The 21048-nt window shown below is 35.3% G+C and overlaps 1 protein-coding gene across 1 annotated transcript in view; it reads left to right on the forward strand.

Annotated features, from left to right (window-relative positions):
- Positions 1-250: 250 nt before the first annotated feature.
- The window catches only part of LOC150091813 (aldehyde dehydrogenase, mitochondrial-like), a 37132-nt gene continuing 16334 nt past the window's right edge, over positions 251-21048 (forward strand). The window contains exons 1-5 of the mRNA XM_090377137.1: positions 251-326; positions 5055-5159; positions 8078-8218; positions 16350-16476; positions 20371-20432. Of these exons, the coding sequence (XP_090233263.1) occupies positions 288-326; positions 5055-5159; positions 8078-8218; positions 16350-16476; positions 20371-20432 (474 nt within the window). The 5' untranslated portion in view covers positions 251-287. The remainder of the gene's footprint in view (positions 327-5054; positions 5160-8077; positions 8219-16349; positions 16477-20370; positions 20433-21048) is intronic.

A 21048-nucleotide genomic window follows, 5' to 3' on the forward strand; every position in this document is an offset into this window, starting at 1 on the left:
ATAAACGATGCATTCATACTACCTGGGTAGTAGAAATGATGGAAGTGCATACCCATGCATAAACAACCTCTTTAATACTAGCAATAATTCCAGACAACATAAATTCAAAAACGTTCCATTAGTACGGAGGGAAGTACGTTTACTGCTTTAGGAAGTGCGTAATTTTTACAGCTTTGTCCTGATTGCCTGTCATCTCAGGAACCTGATATATAATCATTGCCTAGAGCAATTGACGTCCTTATTGGTATAACCCTGTTCAAGTGCGAAGTTCAGCAGCAGAAGCAGCGATGGCACCCAACCGCAACCCAGAGATTAAATATACCCAAGTAAGTAATCTAAGTTTTAATTAACTTAAATTTGCAGGTTATAAATACCACGTAAACGAGCAGTTTTCTGAATTTAAGTAAATATCAAGAGCCCCATCTTGGTGGCTAAAAGAGTTACGGGGCCGGACGGTTAGTTTTTATAGAGGGGGTTAGAATTCGTGTTTCTCCTCCGTCGTCGTGTATGATATTTCAGTCTTTATTTTGGAATGTGCTGCAAAAAGTGTTTATTTTTATTTTATTATTATCATTATTATTTATTTATTTTGCACGAGTGTTGATAAACATGTTTCACTGAGGGATCTTTGTGGACTCCGCATAAGATATACATGTTATATAAAATAAAAAAACTTTTAGGCGTACACTTTTTTTTTTTCATAGAAGGTGCTGTAATCGTTCCCCCCTCCCCTTTTTACCCTTTGGACCGAATAATCCTCATCATGGAAACAGCAAAATTCGGTGTTGTATCTTATGTTTGCTATCTTGTGACCGCCTCATCCCGGAGTACAAGTAGAAAATTTATATTTATTTATGAACTTATCGTCTGCCCATAAGCAGACGATAAATATGAAGAGGCTCACGCCAAAGCGAGCCCTCTCTGCGCGTGGGGAGGTCTCTAACCTCATCTGACGTGCAGACTTAGCTTTGCTTCGATTAATTAAGCATGCATCCAACGTTGGTGAACTAGACAGCATAGTCGTTTTGCCAATGCTTGGCGGCTAAAAGAGAAACGGGGCCGGACGGTTAGTTTTTTATAGAGAGGGGCAGGGGGGCAGAATTCGTGGTTCTCCGTCGTCGTGTATGATATTTCAGTCTTTATTTTGGAATGTGCTGCAAAAAGTGTCAGACTATTACGATAAACTTGTAAAAAAATTAAAAGAAATTTATGATAAAGTAGGAAAAAAATTCTTTTAAAAACGTTTTTTCGTGTTGGCATACATAATTTACTATTATGCTTTTTACTACTAAATCTTTTAATTTAAATGTATTAATTAGAATGTTCAAGCTGTTCTATCAATTTACTTCCCTGATAATTATATATTCTTAAAATACTTTCTCAGAACTGTAATAAATAAATAAATAAATTCCCTCAAAGTATTGTTGCATAGGACTCTGCAAATATTAATATAATGAAATTAAAGTTTGGACCATCTGGTCCTCCTTGCCTGGAGGGGGGGGGGGCCTATTTTCACCTGGAAGGTCCTGTTCATTGTATCCTTCCTCCTTCCCCCCCTGCTTTTTTTTTAAAATTAAAGAATGAAAGGATATTTGAAACACTGGATGAAAAAAAAGCCCTATAAATATAGAATAGAACTAGGGTTTTGTAACAGTGTAATATTTTAAAAAGCTGTCTGTGAATTACTTAAGAATATCCCTTCCCCCCCCCCTCACTATACATACCATTTTTTTTGGGAGAATATGCCACATTTTTATTTTCAGATAAAATGAGGAAAAGGATTCTTGACCACCTACTTTATATTTTTTTTACTAGATATGCCCCGAGGGATGGTCCCCAAAATTCTTCATCCAAAGGTTGATTGTTGGATCAAACTTCCATTGTTGCTGTGGAAGTGGGTAGTTTGAATAAATTCAAGAACTAAACATTATTGGTGAGGATGGACAGGTGATTCAAACTTTTTTTTATTGGGTAATGCTTTATAAGCTTGCTTTCTTGCATCATTTTCCACTACTAATACTAAGGAGGACTTCAATTCTGTAAATTGTAGTGACGGGAAATTAGCTGCCTGTGAAGAGGTATGCTTTGAAGTATTTAAGCTTTGAAATGGATTGAGTAAACTACTAAATGCTGATGCAGTGGCATTCCTAGGGTATGTGGTGCCTGGGTGCCAACTGAAATTTGGCACCCCCTTTAAAATTTTCTTTATATGTTATTACTATTGGATTCTGCGGACACAGAGCAAAATGGAGACAGAATAAATATGACAAGTTTAATAATAGGAAAAAACATATATTAAATTAGATACATACAAAAGCTGTCGGTTAATTTGTTAACCTTCCTCAGTCAAACTGACAGTTAAGAGGGGAACACGAGGGCGTGTACTGCCAGTCATGTACATGAACTGCGTGATTAATTGTTGGATATTGAAGACTGTGGCTGTGATGCATGCAGACTTTGCCAACGTTTGTTATTCATCAGAATGGTTGCTTCGATGATAGGGTGGACACGATATCCACTGCTCCCATTGACCGAGGTATTAGAACATGTGATGTTCAATGACTCCAACCAGGCACATCGTGGTTGGAGTCGGAGTTGTTGGGTGGACCGAACGTGTTCGGCAATGGCCACGTGTTCTATGTCCACTAAGCAGATTGCTGTTTTCACTTTAGAGATGAGGGATCGTAACTTTCTGCCTGGGAGTTGTATGCATTTTATCCCATGTGATTTTAGGACCCTAGAAACCTGTTGTGAAAGGTTTGGGTAGTATGGGATAAAGGCGCTCATGGTTGAGTCATTACCTTGGATGTTCCTGTTGGTCACTACGTGGCCATGTGTTTGTAGGTCACACCTGTCAAGGGTATTGGTGGGATAGCCACACCTTGCAAGATCCGCCTTGACTTGAGCAATTTCGGTGTGCCTCTCATCTACAGAATTAGAGTGGGTCCAGGCATGAGTTAGCAAGGTTTGTGCAGTGGCAAGAAGATGGCTACGCACGTGTGCTGACCGGAAGTTGGTAAATTGGCCAGTACACATTGGTTTATGATAGACAGTTGCCTTCAAGCGAATGCCCTCGCGTCGGACGAGGGTGTCTAAGTATGGTATGGTGTTGTCCGATTCTAGCTCGATGGTTAATTTTATGAAAGGCGACAGAGAATTGAGGTGGTCTAAGTGTCGGTCACCCGAATTTCTGGCGCCTCCGTAGCCAGGTGGGCAGGAACAGTAGTGCGTAGCACACGCTTCTTGATTAGTCCAGGGTTCGAGCCTGTGACCACCAAATACGGAGGATGCGGAAAAGTCAGGGAATGACCACTGCATATCCCCGGAGCAATATGGCCTTAGTTGCTAATGCTCCTAAGGCGCCTCCGTAGCCAGGTGGGAAGGAGCGGCAGTGCGTAGAACACGCTTCTTGATTAGACCGGGGTTCGAGCCCGTCACCACCAAATACGGAGGATGCGGAAAGGTCAGGGAATGACCACCGCATATCCCGGAGCAATATGGCCTTAGTTGCTAATGCTCCTAAAAACCAAATAACAAATAACAAGCTAATGCTCCTAAAAACCAAACAACAATAACAACAACCTGAATTTCTGGGGATAACCACGAACACATCATCCACACAGCAACACCAAAAGGTAATGGGATCTGGTACATTTGTAAATGCACGACCCTCTAATTCTTCCATCGCGATATTACATACACGTATCTTTATGTGTATGTAAGTTTCAGGTGCTCCTTGAAAGTTGGTGCTCAGGTGCAGTGCACCCTCGGGACGGCCCACCCCTGTGCTGATAGCATCTTTATTCTTTCTTGGATGACGATAAACCTTGGATGACAGGGGTTCATAAATTGGAAAAGAAAAGGAAAATTTGCTCTTGTAAATGATTGTTGGAACAAACTTTCATCTGGTGTTATGGAAGTTGGTAGTTTGAATAAATTTAAGGATTAGTCAAATTATTAGAGGGGATGGATAAATATTGTTGATTGGGGCTTTTTTTTTTTTGCTGATGCCTGTACATGCTTGCTGCTTTGCATATACTAACTGCAAAACATAACACATCTGTCTTGATGTTTCTCGTGGACCATATAATAATTTCCTTCAGGGCTGCTAGGTCAAGAATGTTGCCATGATACACTTCCTTTAGGTAGCCCCAGAGCCAAAACTTGTAAGGTCAAGCAATTGAGGCAGTTGTTGGAAATTACAGGTTGCTTATCCTTTAAGTGGTAAAAATGTTGCCACAGCAGTTCTTGTACAAATCACTTGATATGTGGAGATACTCAGGTTTACATAAAAATTGTGATCATTTTCTGTTGAGTTTGTTTGGGTAGAACACAATGTAACATCTTGCATATTGTCACATGTGGGATATCTAGCAACTTGCTGCCGTATGTTTATTAGTTCTGCCTTCTGGAGAGTGCCAGTATGCTACTGTCTACAGATCTTTCCATGATTGCAGTAGCAATATCTGTAACCTGTTCTTTGTTCAATAGTTTGCATTCTCATCCTGACTTCACTTCCTGTTTTCTTGAACTGAGCAGTAATTTTTTTTCTAACACTTCAGTTTATGCGATTGATACTTTTTTTTTTTTGTATTTTTTTTAAATTCTAACTCTACATAGTGTGGTAGGGGAGCCTCATGATGAAAGCATGCTCTGTTAAAGTGAATCTTACTTGTAGTTATACATAATGTTCCTCTGCAGCATCTTACACCTTTCATTCCATATTTATGCAAGTTGTTCACAGCACGTTTCTCTCTGGTGAGGATGTGATATTTGGAAATAATTTTATGTATTCGTCTTCTGTATCCTACAAAGAAGCATTCTTCCCAAATTTCATTGTTTTCTCCATTAGATGATGCTCCAGGCATCTCTAAATGAGATACTTTGTGGCACCATTGTTACTTATTAAAGGAAAGCATCCGAGTTAAGTCTTTTTTTTTTTGCCATAATTGACAATTAAGAATGTTTAAAAAAAAAAAAAAAAAAATGTTCTACAATTGTGTGTGTGTCATCAATACTGTACTTACTATTGTTTTTTTTTCTTACTATTGCAGATATTTATTAATAATAATTGGGTTGATTCTGTCAGTGGTAAAACATTTCCCACTTTTAACCCTTGTACTGCAGAAAAAATATGTGATATACAGGAAGGTGATAAAGTAAGTATTTTTAATAATTTTTCTTAATTTTATAAACTGTAGCTGAAAATATCCTTATTTTATTTGATCATCAAGTATCCTACTAGAATTTACTGTCACAATGGTCTAGTGCTAAATACAAAAAAAAAAAAAAAAAAAATGGTCAGGACCATAAATTTCGTAGAGGAAATGTTATTACTTTGGATGTATCTTTGTCCAAAGGTACTTTACTAAACTTGAAGTCATTTTTACGGACAGGGATACCAGAAGTATCCCTAATTCTAAACTGGAAATTAAATTATTCTGTGATAAATGAAAGGAAACTATAAGAGAAATAAACATAAATAAGTTACCTGGGCTGATAGAATCTATTAAATTAAAATAAGGAGAAAAAGAGGTCAACAAATCTTTAGTCAAGTTATGAGAGCATCTTGGATTCAGGGGATGGCCATATGGACTGCGAATGCCTTTCCTGTTCACCAAAGCGAGGGAGGAAGGATCAAATTACAGACCTGTATGCCTGACATTCTGTTCTAGTAAAAATAATGGAATCAGTGGTTAAAGATTTAATTCGTAGTCATTTTGACAGGAATGCTGTTATGTGGAAACTGCAGTATGTATTTGTTAATGGTCATATTGTATGTCATTGCATATTAGGGTGTGGGACTAGAAATTTTGAGATCAGATAGACTTATTCCAATGCAATACAGGCACATTAAGCTTATATGATGCTGACTAATGAAACATATGCCTAAAGGTACAATTTAGTAGCAACATATTTGCCTGTTGAAGATACATAATATATGGTACATGCCTGGTCAGAAGCCTTAATGCAATCAAAAAGATTATCAAATGACTGCAATAAAGATTAAAAGTAATTACTTTGACTGTTCAGATGTTGTTTCTGTGTCTAATAGCAAGACAAGGGTAGCAGGATTTATACAATCAAATTAATCTTAATACAGTACTTTATAAAATTATTTAACTTAGTCTATTAATGTGTGGCATTATTGCTGTTTTATACAGTTAGTCATTATACACACATATCAGCATCATATGGTCTTAATCTGTCTGTATCACAACAGAATGATTCATCTGTCACATGTAATGTATACTACTAATTGTATACAACAATGTCATTAATACCCATATTAACAGTCTAAAGTTAAATAATTTTATAAAGTACTGTAAAAGGTAAAGGTAAAGTGCAGCCATTATCATCCCATTGCAGGAGGGAAGCCTCCTCAACAATTCATGCTGAGGAAAATGGACCATAATCTGCCACGCTGGTCCAGTACGGGTTGGCAGATCGACCATATTTAGCAGTTGGGCTTGAGCCGCGGTCTACTCAAAGAGTGTGTGTGCTATTGCACTCCCGTTCCTGACCACTCGGCTACGGAGGCGGTATTATTAACATTAATTCGCTTATAAATATTACGTTGGATCTGTAGAACTGCTACCAGTCCCAGAAGTTATTCCAGGTAATTCCAAAGTGGGAATAAACAGGAATATATTTGATATTCTAGACTAATAGGCATCTCATAGATATAGGAAAATTATTGCAATACAAAAATTGACTACTCAGATTGTTCAAATGTATGACTTATTTCAATAGTGTGAAATTGTCAAGATTCCAAATAAGCATATGGAGATCCTACCATCATGTCGGGATGGGTTCCATCCATAATCTCTCTAAACATTTAAAGTTTTCCTCCTGGTGATATTTATTTGACCTTGAGAATGCCATGTGGTAGGGTAGCCAATGGGAGAAGAGGGATGCAGGTCACGTGGTACAAGTGGACAAGGAAATTACGTCACTACAAATGCACAGGTAAATAATTACATAGGTCATTTCCTGATTATATATTGATCAGTGTGTTACAGGTATTTGTAATCCATGACATTTGCTTTGCTAATGTAGTAATTACCACAATGCTGTGACCTAGATTGGCAATCACCAATTCTGGAAGAAAACGATGCCGTCAGGAGACGCATCGTTTTCTTCAAGAAATATAGAGAGAAACATGCCAAAAGGTTATGAACTAATTAGAGAATAAGTTCAATGACGATGGAGCAAGTGGAAAATCAACATGACAGGAAGCAGGTTGCTAATATGGACAAAGAACAGGCCAAAACTCAATGAACTGTTAAACAGCTCAGATGTTATGTAAGATCTTCACAAGATCCTGATAACAAAGAAAACCACCGAAGTATCATATTACGATTTAGGTGATATGGTAGATGAATGTCAATATTGTGGTGGATTATCTTTTCATGGCAAATTCAGAAGAGCCGCATGATTAGACCGGGGTTCGAGCCCGTCACCACCAAATATGGAGGATGCGGAAAGGTCAGAGAATGACCACCGCATATCCCGGAGCAATATGGCCTTAGTTGCTAATGCTCCTAAAAACCAAACAACAACATCAGAAGAGCCACACATTCATGTTGTCACAGAGGGAAGGTATGCTTGCCAACCTATCCAGATGCTTCAAAGATTTTTTGTTGTTTTACAACACTGAAAAAGGGAGACACTTCTGAGAAAACATTAGTCTACAACAATCTTTGTGTATTTTAATGCTGAAAACATGGACTTTCAAGGTGGTGGCGGCCCTTATGATGCAAATACGAGGAGGTGCCATGGTGAAAGGAACAAAGAGTTTAATTTCCTTTAAAGATGTTCTGCAATTCGGCAAAATCTACATTTATGATGACAGAAGTGCTGATGGAACGAAGTGAGCACGAGAGTTGGCTAGCAAAGCCCCCCTGGTAGGCATTAAAATTATTTTTAATGCATGTTATGAACTCTGAACTCTTATAAATGTTGCAGTATTTATTGTAAAAGCCAAAGTTCACTGCTCTTTATAGCAGGCATGCTTTACCAATATTAACACATGCTAAGTTACTGTTTTTTAATAACCCTTTGATTTATCTTTTAGGCAGATGTGGATCTTGCAGTTAAAGCAGCACGTGAAGCATTCAAATTGGGATCTCCATGGAGGACTATGGATGCATCAAACAGGGGAATTCTACTTCATAAATTTGCAGATTTGATCTTAAGAGATAAAGAATACTTAGCTGTGAGTAAATTAGTTTAGTTTCTCTCTGAAATTGTCCTTTTTGTGTAATGCTTATATTATTATTATTTTATTATTTTTTTTTTTTTTTTACAAGTAATACTGTGTTTCTGGTGAAGGTCCTTATTGGTAGAAATTTTCATATCGAAAAAAATCTTTCATGTAATATAGAAGGATTATTGAACGGCAAACCATTAATCTTGTAATGGCATGCCGTTTGACCTGTCGATGGCAATTAGGTTTGGGTTTTTATCTCAGAACCACTTTCTTACATTTTGTTGCAAATATGGCCTTTACTTCAAACTTGAGGCTTGGGTACATGCCTCAAGTTTGAAGTATACCTTTCTATAATCTGCCAGTAGTAATGAGAAATTATATATAATATATTGTCAGTTTTTGCTCATTTTTGTTTTATTCAATAAAATTCTTGAATTTTTAATAGCGCAATTTTAGAAAGTTACCTTCAAAGATGCTAAGAGTTACTCCTCGGCAAACAGAACAATTTCAAGTAAAACCAAGAGTGAATTAGTGAGTTGGGAGGGGAAAAAATCCCCACGTTACTAAAAGCAAAATAAGTACTTGGAAGCAGTGGAAGGCCCCAGATTTTCTAAAGTAGGACTAAAGCAGTTCCAGGGAATCGGGCGTAAAACAAAACAAAAAAAAACATTATTTTATCCTTGGTGTGATGGAGTAAGATGGGGAGAAGTGGCTTCACATATTTTCTTCCATTGCTTGGAAGAAAATATGTGAAGCTGCTTGACAACTTTTTGTTTTGGTAGCAATAAATGCTACATAAGTTGTCTTGTATTCTTTTACAATTTTAATGGCAGAACAGTAAAAGAAACTCCAGTTGGTAAACTATGAGGCCAGTTATATCATAGTGGGCAGCATGCAGATACAGAGCTTTGTACACTATATTTTGAATCTGCACAATGTAACAGAATAATTTATTATTAATTTAGGGCTGCACATGATTACTGTTATAAGAACTATGGTCATAACCTCTTGTTACCTTTCTTTGTGGTTGAGTATAAAGAAAACATGCAAAAGAAAGGAAGAAATATTTTGGATGGGCTTAGGTATGTCATTGTAAAATGTTAGGTATGTCATTGTAAAATAAAAGATTTTGCATTTGAGTATAACTAATCTTAGGAGTTTTTAAACTTTTTGCCTAGTCACTTCCCTTCAGTTTTTGCTTGCTGTCTCACCTCCCTTATTTTAGTTACAAAAAATTGTAAATTATATACATGGTCAGAAAATTTTAAATTTCTTAAATGTTTAAAGCCACATTTTTCACATAACAGTAGCCTAAATGAATGTATTAAGCAAAAAAGGAAATGGTAATTGAAGAATTTTGGGAAGCCTTCTCACCTCTCCTGATCCTCCCCAAAGAGGCTTGTATTCCTGGTTTAGAATTCATTGTAGAATAGCATACCACTTGGGTAGTGCAAAACTTGGTGTAGATAGGTTTTACCCTGCTGTCAATAACATGCATCATTTTCAGCTCATGGAGATCTGTTATTGATGTTCAGGAACTTTTCTAGTAGAGACAGAAGTGATTATATAAGATATATAGTAAATCCCATATGAAGGTTTAAATGGCTGATGCTTGAGGGAAAAATAAGGTGAAATGCATGAAAGTTGTTGGTTTTTTTTTTTTTAATGACACTTCCTGTTTTTGAGAAAATTTGTATCATGTTTTCTCTGCCTATGAACTAGTAAACTTTACTACTGCTGTACTGAACTAATTCAGCTTTCAGTGAAACTATATTGAAGGAGCTTGGATTCAGAAATCTCTTTAGTTAGCTCCAGACATTTGGGAAGTGCAAATGTGTGAGAACAAGACTGTTCCTTGGAGAAATATTGTTATATATGTTTGTTTGATAGTATGAACCAGAGCTATAATGCTCAATACATTCTACATTAATATCAATATTTGTAAAAGAATAAGAGAAGTTTACCTCAATATGATATGTAGAACACTTCTGTATGATACTCTCCAGAAATTAAAACGAAAACAATTAAAAAATCGAAAATCTTACATTACAGTAAGAAATAATTAAAAGTCAAATGAACACAATTAAAAATCCAAACTTCAAAACAACATGATCATTCCAAAGTTTGCCAGGGTCAATTTAAATCATAAAAGTTTGGGCGTTAAACAACTAGCACTTGCCTCATCACATAATATAGTTAAGGTTGCCTTAAGATCTTGGTATTCTAATAAACAGAAATACCTTTCCCAAGTTAGGAAACTTTGCAACAAATTAAAAAATTGTCTGCATCCTAACAATCGGTCTGTATTGAAGACTTCCATAGATTTGCAACCTAGAGCACAGGCCTCAGAAACAAAAAAAAAAAAACAGACACGTTAACAAATTGAATACATTACCGAGAGGGTCAAGACACGTTCATATGAGTTCTAACACATTATCGCGAGTTTGCGACCAAATGCGAGGGGTCATCATATGCACAATGTGGGGGTCATCATATATGCACAATGGTCTACCACAGAATACTTCAGCTAGTTTGTGAACACTCCCTAGCCCAACATTCAATGAACCAACATATCAACAGGTTACAAATCTTTCCTCATATATGCTATCGCAGGAGCAGATTTCACTTTTATCCAAAGGATTAAATTGCAATTTACCACCTCAAAAACTACCTAAAAAACAGTGTGTAATTGATATTGAATTTGGACTTTGTAATGTTCCACAAAAAGATTTATTTATTTAATAAGCTAACCAGGTGGTGAATAACATAAAAGAAACGTGACTTCCTAAATTGAATACACATGACAGTTTAGCTTTACGTGAACTTCAGGAAAATAAAGACATTAGTATTCAGGGAGCTGATAAAGGAGTTACAGTGGTAATACTCAATAAACCTGATTATATTAATAAGTTAGGGTCAGTTGTATCAGATGCCTCCACATATCAAAAAAACGACTACATTACATTACTATGGCTCAGTTAAAGGAATTGAAGGCTAGAACGTACAATATTCCTGCACTTCTTGGTCAGGTAAAATTACATAAAACCTGGATTTCCTATTTGGCCTATTGTTTCATATAGAAACTCGGCATTTTCATTTTTGGCCACACATGTATATAGCATTATAAAACCCTTTAGACTGGCAATACAATTTGGGATTAAGTACACTATTTAATAACCTTAAGGACTATATAGACTTGGCGGTAATGATAATTTATTCTCACTACGTTACCTTGTTATATACGAATATAAAAGTTGAATACACATTAGATATTCTTTGGGATATGTTAAATAATAACTCAGTACCGATTTAATTATATCAAGCTTTGTATTAAGGAATTTTTTCACTTAATTAAACTCTTAGTTGAAGCCAACTATATCACCTTTCGAGACAAAGTATACAAGCAAATTTTTGGTTTGCTAATGGGATTAAGCCCGAGCAGCCTAATATCAGAGATCTATCTCTCAATGATTGAACATATACATTTGACGCCTTTTCTACCCCGTATCACATATTATGGTAGGTATTTAGATGTTCTAGTCATTACTGATAGTAACACTATCCAAGACATTTTACATTCATTCTAGACTCCAATTTACATTGGAGAGGGAGACTACGGATACCAAGTCATTAATTTTTCTAAATTTCATGCTTACTCAGGATGCGAATAAAATCCAATTTAACATCTATCGTAAACCTACAAACACCAGTCTGCTTCTGCATTGTAACAGCTATCACCCGTTCACCTACAAAAGATCGATTATCTTTAATCAGTTTTTCAATGCTTATAAATATTCAATGACAGAATCTGCTTTGTGCTCAGAAATACAAATATTAACCAGCAGATTCTTAAACAGGGGTTGCCCACTTGCTACAATAGACAGAATTAGGGTACAAGCTAAGGATAGAATACAAAAAAAAAAAAAATACACCAACCAACAATAGTAATATCAAAAAATACTTTATTTCTGTCCCATATGTTGAACAGTGGCACAAACAACTTAACAGATTCTTTAAAAATACTAAATTTAAAATTGTAGCCAGGCCAATACAGAAATTACACACAATACTGAACAATCGCTTAGTCCTTTCCTTTTTTGCAACACAAATAAATGACCTAGTATACAACATTTCTTGCGGCGATTGCGACTTGTCTTATCAGGGTTCTATGCAGTTTCCTCTGAATTATCATGTTAATCAACAACACGCAGCCTCAGTTCATGCTTCCCGTTCGGCAATGTCAGAATTAACCTTTCATGCTGTTAATGAAAAACATACTTTTTTATTTAACGAAAAAAATTGGACACAAAATACTTCGTGTCCAGTGTAATTATACGAGACTATTAATTGCAGAAACCGTCGAAATTAAATTGCATGAGAATTCTGTTAATGTTCACCGGCCATATCTAATCTCTGACTCATGGTCCATGTGCGAAGACAAATAATCCCTATTTAAGTTCCATGCTCACCCCCATTCGGTAATTTTCATTCCTGTGGTCAAAAAGCATTGTCAGCTTCAGGAAGGAAAACCATTTTGCAATTTTTTTTTCATATTAAATTAATTTTTTACTTAATTTTTAATTGTGTTCATTTGATTTTTAATTATTGTTAATTATTTCTTACTGTAATGTAAGATTGTTTTAAAAATTGTTTTCGTTTTAATTTCTGGAGAGTATCATATGGAAGTGTTCTATGTATCATATTGATGTAAACTTCTCTTATTCTTTTACAAATATGCTTGCTTGGTACATGTGAAGTCCAGTGCCACTACAGCTGCTTTCGGCATTTGCCAATCACTATCCAGTCTGCTCTCACCCAGATGCAGTTGTCTTGACCACATATTGAGGGGCAAGGTTGGGTTAGTTGGTGTCTAATTCATACATGGAAGATGGCCATACTTCAGTCACATGTGTATGGTTGAGGAGAAGGAAGTGATTCTAGGAAGCTAATATTGGAAGAAACCCCTTCAAGTGCTTATGGTAGTATGGCTGCTAATTCAGCTGCATTCAGACACAGTCCAAGCCATAATGTATAGTGCACGGTTGTGACCTTTCTGGTACTCATTGCAGCCCGCAAATTATTGTTGTTGTGCAGAGTTTTGTAATTGATTTATATTACTGGATGAGGCAGATGCAAACCTATTGGGCTGATGAAGCACAGTTTGCAAAGGCCATCTTTAATGCCAAAAAAGCTGCATTTGATCCAAAAACAATCTCCATGTTATTTATGAATTGTGTCATCAGACTTTGTGGTCAATTAAGTTTGAACCATCATTGAAGGGTAATATGTTGTTGGGCCTTGTCTCCTCTACCTGACCATCTGATTTCTAATGTCTGATTGTTATTCTTAAATGAAGTGTTGCTGTTAATGGCTTGTTAGGACCTCTGGCTTCAACATGATGGGGCACTTGCATACTTTGGTTCAGAGGTCTGCTGATTGCCAAATATGACATTCCTGGGAAGATGGATAGGGTGTGGCAGTGCCATGGCAGTCTCCTGATATTAATCCTCAGTATTTTTATCCTTGGGATGGGAACATTCAACATTACTAATGTACTGCTTGATTCCCCATAATTTGCAGGAACTTGTAAGATTACACGTGGCAATCTTAACTGTCAACAGACATATACTATGATGCATGGTTAGTGAAAATTTATAATATTTTATTTATAAAAAGTCCAATATTTGTAGATATGCTTCTGCCTACTGATATTCTTGATATTCTGTGCAAATTACTCCCTCAGTAATTTTATAGGTATATAGCAGCATTTGTATTTCCCTTATCCAATGCGTCACCCTTGCAATCCTTTATTGCAAGGTTTGAGGCATGGTTTGAAGATAGTATCAAGTTCCTTATTACACCTTATGTATCAGAGTGGTCAGTCATAAAATTTTTGCACATTATCTTGGAAATGATACCCCTAATCCAAAAATTCCTCAGAATATGTTTGGCTTATTTTTCATATGCTGTTTACTGTACACACTATATAAAGCAATAGTTAGACCACATCTTGAAATACATGCTTGGAAATCCCGTTTTAGTAAAGGTGTGTGAGGTTTTATCGAGAAATAACTGGAGCATCTGTTGGGTGACCCGACTGAGGTGTTTTAAGGCTTTAAAGGATTGCATTAACTCAGTTGAGGAGCATCTTTGGTGGAGTTGGAAAGTTCATGGCTTGAGTATGAAAGGTAGTGGTACAGTGTTAAAAATTTCTATATTTAATGTATAACACTTAAAATAGTAACCCACCAAGTTTCATTCAGTTTCAATAACACTTTTTTTTTCTTTTTTTTTTTTATTACAGGTCTTGAAGTCAACAAAGTTGTGTGAATGAGGAAAGTTGGACAAAATCAGTCCTCCAATATTTGGGATAAAAAAGGGAATAATACCAAAGGCAATTCATGAGGATATAGTTACAACAGTAGGAGAGGATGCCCTTCCTATTCTGTGGTTAAGAAGTGGGCAACAGAATTTAAATGAGAGAGAGAGAGAGAGAGAGAGAGAGAGAGAGAGAGAGAGAGAGAGAGAGAGAGAGAGAGAGAGAGAGAGAGAGAGAGAGAGAGAGAGAGAGTAATGACTTGCAACATCCATTACTCCAGAAGTTGTTGACAGTGTGCACAATCTGTTGCTGCATGATTGATAAGGGACAGTTTTGTACAGTGGCCTAGGCATCTCATGTGAACGTGTTTATTACATAACAGAGTTCATTATGAAAACATAACATTATATGAAAAAGGTGTCAGCATGATGGGTCTCAAATTTGTTGACAGCAGATTAAAAAAAAAAAAAAAAGTTCAAGAATTGTTAAGTCAAGTTAATATTTGCTATTGCATCATTTTCTAGGAGATCCAGCAAATTTTCTTACAAAGTTTGTGATAATGGATGAGATATGGGTCCATCATTTTTAGCCAGAGACAAAGAATCAGTCCAAACAGTGAAGACACAGCTCTTTTCCCCCATCAAAGAAAGCCAAGTCAATTCCTTCAGCTGGCAAGCTGATGGCATCAGTTTTTTGGAATGCTGATGGAGTGGCTGCTAAGGATTACCTTCAGAAAGGCCAGAAAGTCACAGGTGCATATTATGCAGACCTTTCCAGGCATTTAATAAATAAATCAGAAAATTAATCAGTCTTGTTTTAGCAGGGCTATGTGCTTGTTCACAAGACTGTCATTGTCATGGCTGCACTGCATCAGTGTGGCATCCATTTGACTGGCATCCATTTTTTTTTTCCCACTAACAATGACATGATTTCTGCAGTGGATACATTCCTGTAGGCCCAAGAGAGAACTTTCTTAGCATCTGGAATCAACTCATTGCAGCATTGGTGGAAAGAGTGTATTAACTCTGAAGGAGACTATGTTGAAAATTAATGTTTCTAGACTCTTCAAATAAACCCTTTGGCCACCATCTTTTCAAATGGTCCTTGTACATTTTAATCACATGATATTCACAAGTAGTCATAAATTTAAATTGAGAGGAGATAATTGTAGATTAGATTCTGAAGATCTTACTCTTTAGTGAAAGAGTGATTGACCATTTGAATAAACTCCCACCTGATCTCTGGCTGGCTGTTGTAAGTTTGTCTAAATTTAAAGAGGGATTGAACAAACACTTGAAAGAAACAGATAAGTGAAGTGAGAAATAGCAACTTCCTTCTTTTTTTTTTTTTTCCTTATGCTTTCTTCTCGTCTCATTTTCCAATACTCAACTGATATATTAAAATTGTTATGTGAAATTTATAATGTACCATTTATAAAATTAATAAAATACTTTAAAATTTATTACTCTAAAGTTCCCCTAGATTTTAGCTAATGGGTACTGTTATTTGGTTTATTTATATATGCTTCCATATTCCAAAGGGATGTTATGATATGGAATATTGGTTCTTCAAAGATATGCAAGAAGAGTTTGGGTAAAACTACAGTTTCTCTTGTTTTTGTTGTATGTTACCATTTCTTCTTGAACAAATTCCTCTATGATTTAAGCAAAAAAAATTAGCTTAGCAACCTAAATTTAGCAGCCTAAAATGATAGTGCTTTAATTCTTCTAGAATTTAAATTGTTGTCATTAATTTATTCACTGGTGCTGTAAGATTTGTGTGGTTTCTCATTTTGGTATATATTATTTTCTTTTTTAGAGCCTGGAAGTTTTGGATAATGGAAAACCATACAAAGCAGCTCTAGCAGAAACTGAATTCTCAGCTTCAGTTATTCATTATTATGCAGGGTACAGTGATAAATTTCATGGAAAAACGATTCCTGCAGGTAAAAAGTTTTTACCTTGTTAAAATTTATAAAAATCTGCCATGTGTTTTGCTTTGATTTTCATATTTAAGATTTATTACTGAGAATATAAAAAAGAATGCAAAATTATGTTACAAAAAATAGACAAATTAACATAGCACATCAGCAGTTTTTCAGACAGAACTTTGGGGTGGCATAAAATCATCTGATGGTAAAATTAGTTCCTAAAAGTAAGATCATGAATGTTTTTAATAGGTTTCAGGCAATATCTGCACTACTGCCACAATTGTATTCAATTCCTGGAATAATATGTCAAAACAGTGTACAAAGTGACAGTTTTGATTGCCAGCTACAATTATTAAGTATAGGAAATTTTAAAAATGTGCCATTAGCAAACATTCAGTGTTGCTGAATTAGTAATGCATTATTATATGCATGTGTAAAATTTTTATGTATAAATAAAAATTATTTGTTCAGAAATAAATCTCTTATTATATGGGATTTGCTTTAAGCAAAAAAAAAAGAACATTTTGGATTGTTAATTTAGTACACTTAAAGGATTGCAGAACTGGTAGAAGAGTTCTAAATTGGAACAGTTTTATTTTTGAAACTGAAATAGAATGAATGTGAAAAATATGATGAATAAAGTGAAAGCCAATTTTCAGAAAGGCATTTACTGAGCAATACAGACAGTAACATACAGCTATTTTCTTCTTCTTAAAAACACTTGGCCTTCTGTTGCTAACATGGCATCTGACAGGTGCCACATGACATCTGTCAAATGCTTCTCAAAATTTTTCTGTCATTTTTAAAAATGCAAATGAAATTTAAATCCTCCTGTGTACCTTCACCTACCAGTATTCTCTAACAGGTTATGCAGCGTTTTCTGTTTTCATTTCAATGTACCATGAATTATTAGAGACGTAATTTTTGTTTGCCATTTAACAGATGCCAGGTGAGCAAAAGCATCTACCTTTCTTCTAAGCAACTCCCATGTAGCATCTTGTGTCATGCCAGGAAACGGGTTTCTATAATATTTTAAATGTAAACTGACAAAAGGATAAATGTTCACGTTGCATCTGCTAGATACCATTGGGTTTCAATCTAGGGATCAGTAACCTTTGATTCTACAAAAAAATATGATAATAACTTTCTTTATTAATATTATTGGTTTCTTATTTATTTTCATTTATCTGCATTTGATATGGATTTAACAAGTTAATTAATAGATAATCATTTTCAATTCAGTAAAGAAGCTATACATTTTTTTTTTCTCCTTTTTTTTTTTTTCTAATTAAAACAAGAAGGATATCACACAGACATCACATGAATGTCCTTTTTAAAATTGAGGGTGTGAATGATGGAAGGCTAATTCCTATCTTAATGTCCTTTAAAAAAAATTGCACTTCAGGGATTACAACTATATATTAGGTATGATCAAAAGGTATTTGGAAAATGAAGTTTGTCAGCTAATTCAGATGGATCTTCTTTGAAGTAGTTTCCCTAACACTTGTATTCACAATTCCAATGCTTCTGGAAGCATTCTTCAGTCTTTCATTAAGTTCCTGTGTTACATTTTGAATAATTTCGTTATTAATTGCAAATCTGTAATGTTTCAAAGAGGCTTTTAAGTATGTTTGTAGGGGGGGAAATCTCAAGGAGCTAAATCCTGCAAGTATGGTGGATGGGGGAGCCATAGTGATGGAGTACTGTGCAAGAAATTCTTAAATGTGTGCAGGTCATTGTTGTGATGCACGCATCAATTCCCAAGGCCCATTTTTTTTCTTGCCATTTTCTCTGAACAGCATCACTCAATTGACATAACTGTTTTGTAGTATTTGTGGCTCACTGTTTGACCATGTGGGACAAATTCATAATGAACAGTGCTCTGTAATTCAAAAAAAAAAAAAAAAACGATAAGCACGCTCTTCATATTTGATTGGGATTGTCTTTCTTTTGTGGGGTGCCTCGGAGAAGACAATGTGTGCCAGTGAGAACTGGGCCTTTATTTTCTAGTTAGCTGTACACCCATGATTCATCCCAGATAATGATGAATGAAACAAAGTGTACATCAGCAGCATGTTGATGGAAATTCTCACATGAGAAAACCATTAGTTTTCTCCAGTCATCAGTGAGGATGCAAGGCACAGACTTGGCTGAAAAACATTGCATTCCCAAATCTTGTGTTAAAACTCATATGTCCCATAAGAAATACCAGTTTCACTGGAAACTTCACAGATAGTTAAACATCAGTTTCTCCTGCACAAGAAATTAAATCATTGGTTTTGAAGCTTAAGGAAGGGTGGCTGAAGCAAGGATCATCTTTGAATGGACAAGTAGACCTCTGAAAACTATTGAAACACTGTCAAATAACATGGCATTTTCTCCAAAAGCTATTCTTAACATTTCCTGCATTTCTGTTGAACTTCCCCCTAATTTTAAACACATTTACAAGCTTACTGCTCAGTAAATTTAACCATCATAAAATTCAATGATATCCATAATACCTTCTGTTTAGTGTGTGCACAAATTCAGGCTGACTGCAACAAATGAGTGATTTATGCATGGCTCACCAAACATGTGACAAATAGCAATTTGCTATGATAGAGAGAGAGAGAGAGAGAGAGAGAGAGAGAGAGAGAGAGAGAGAGAGAGAGAGAGAGAGAGAGAGAGAGAGACTGACTGACCCTGTGGTGGTGCAGCGTTATGCAGTATACAGTCCTAAATGCAGAACATATGCTAGCAGATATAAAAAATGATCCCATGGGAATTGTTACACTGGCTATTGTAGTTGATGGCCAACAAGCTCATTTTGGATATTCCATATGGAATTCAAAAATCTGAATGGATGGAAGTTTAAACCAACATTTTATATAAATGTTTGTTCAATTCTGTATCTCTGTTACATTTGGAGGTTCACATTATTTATAACACATTCCTAACTGTAACAAGTTAAACATGCTACCAGACACCTTGTTACTTTTGACTCTGCCATTGCATGTTGGACGTCCAGCTATCAAATGCAGATTAATAGGAATATTATTTCAGTGTGTGTGTGTATGCGCGTGCACACACAGTTAAGGATACTAGTAGTAGCCATAATATAATGTCTGGAGTGTTTTTAAACTTCATTGAAATCTAGTGACTTGTCTGAAAAGGTTAGGGTTAGGCTTATATAAGCTCGTTACTGTCCCTCAAGATGTGCTTGTCCCTTCTGCTTCACTTTGAATACCCACATTCTTTCCTTCCTGTATGTTTATAGTTCACTGCTTGTGGAAGTATATTGCCGTACATCCTTTGCCAATGTTTCAGCCAGATTTTCTGGTATTCTATTTCACAAATTGTGTTGGTTGCATTTAATTTTTCTGATATCTGTATTTTTATTTTGGTCAAGTCTTGTGAATCTTAGAGCATAGGAATCTCATCTATGCTGCATCAGGTTTCTTTCTCTCTCTTTGCCTTAAGGTTCACTTTTCACTCTCATATTTGAAAGGTGCCTTTGTTTCATCGTTATTTCATTCATTCATTGTATTATAAGTTTGAATTTTGAAATTATATACAAGTTAAATAGCGTAGGGAAAGACTACAATCCTGTCTTACACCTTTTGTTTGTTAGGATAGGTTCTCGTATCTGTACCTAAATGCAATACATATTTTTGTATTTTAATGTTTGGTCTTGCATTATTTCTCACAGCATATTATGATTGAGATTGTTATAGGTATTTTTTTCTTAATCAATAAATAAAAGGAAATTTTTTTTTTTGTTTTTTTTTTCCTCATAATTTGTTAATCATAGAAGTGGTGGGAAATTTAAAGTTGACTTGAAATTAATTTCACTTTAGAATTTTTATTTTTCTAAAAATGGATTTTTCCTGTTTTTTTTTTGTTTTTTTTTTTTCTGTGACAAAATTTTAGATGGAAATGTTTTCTCTTTCACAAGGCTGGAACCTAAAGGAGTCTGTGGTGCAATAATTCCTGTAAGTGTTTAAATCTTAAAAAGTATTTTAACTTTTGTATTAAAGATACCTGACATTTATTTTAATCTTTTAAAGTATTTCTAAGTTTTCATAAAATTTTAATATAATTATAAGGTATTTTGTTTGATCTTATTTATGTGAAAGAATATTTCAACATATTTATTTTAATAACTTTATTTATTGATCAAATTACTGTCCTATAGATAGAGGGAAAGAGTCTGTAATATACAAACAAATTTCTATTCAGAATACTGGGAACAGAATGTTGACCTGAGGAGAATCCAACTTTTTTAAAAATGCTTTAGGATGTGTTAAGTTGATTTTATAATTCTGTGTATCAGTTTGTTAATAGATTTCTGATTATAGCAACGTATTGGTTATAATACACTCCAAACAGAATTTTGAAACAAGAAGAGCAACAAAATAGTTGATCAAGTAACTGATCCTACAGAAAACAAGATTTGGATGATTTCTTCAGTTGCAAATCAGTAAGCAGATAAATTAGCTATAAAAAAGATTTCCCTCCGTCAGACTCCTTTTTGAAGAAGGGAAAGCCTAGTTCATGGTTGCTTATTTGTTCCCAGATTAGGAAACCTATAGAAGAATAACAAATAGA

The sequence above is a fragment of the Mastigoproctus giganteus genome, chromosome 1 (assembly GCF_048544385.1).
Source record: "Mastigoproctus giganteus isolate SK-2022 chromosome 1, ASM4854438v1, whole genome shotgun sequence".
NCBI lineage: Eukaryota > Metazoa > Arthropoda > Arachnida > Uropygi > Thelyphonidae > Mastigoproctus > Mastigoproctus giganteus.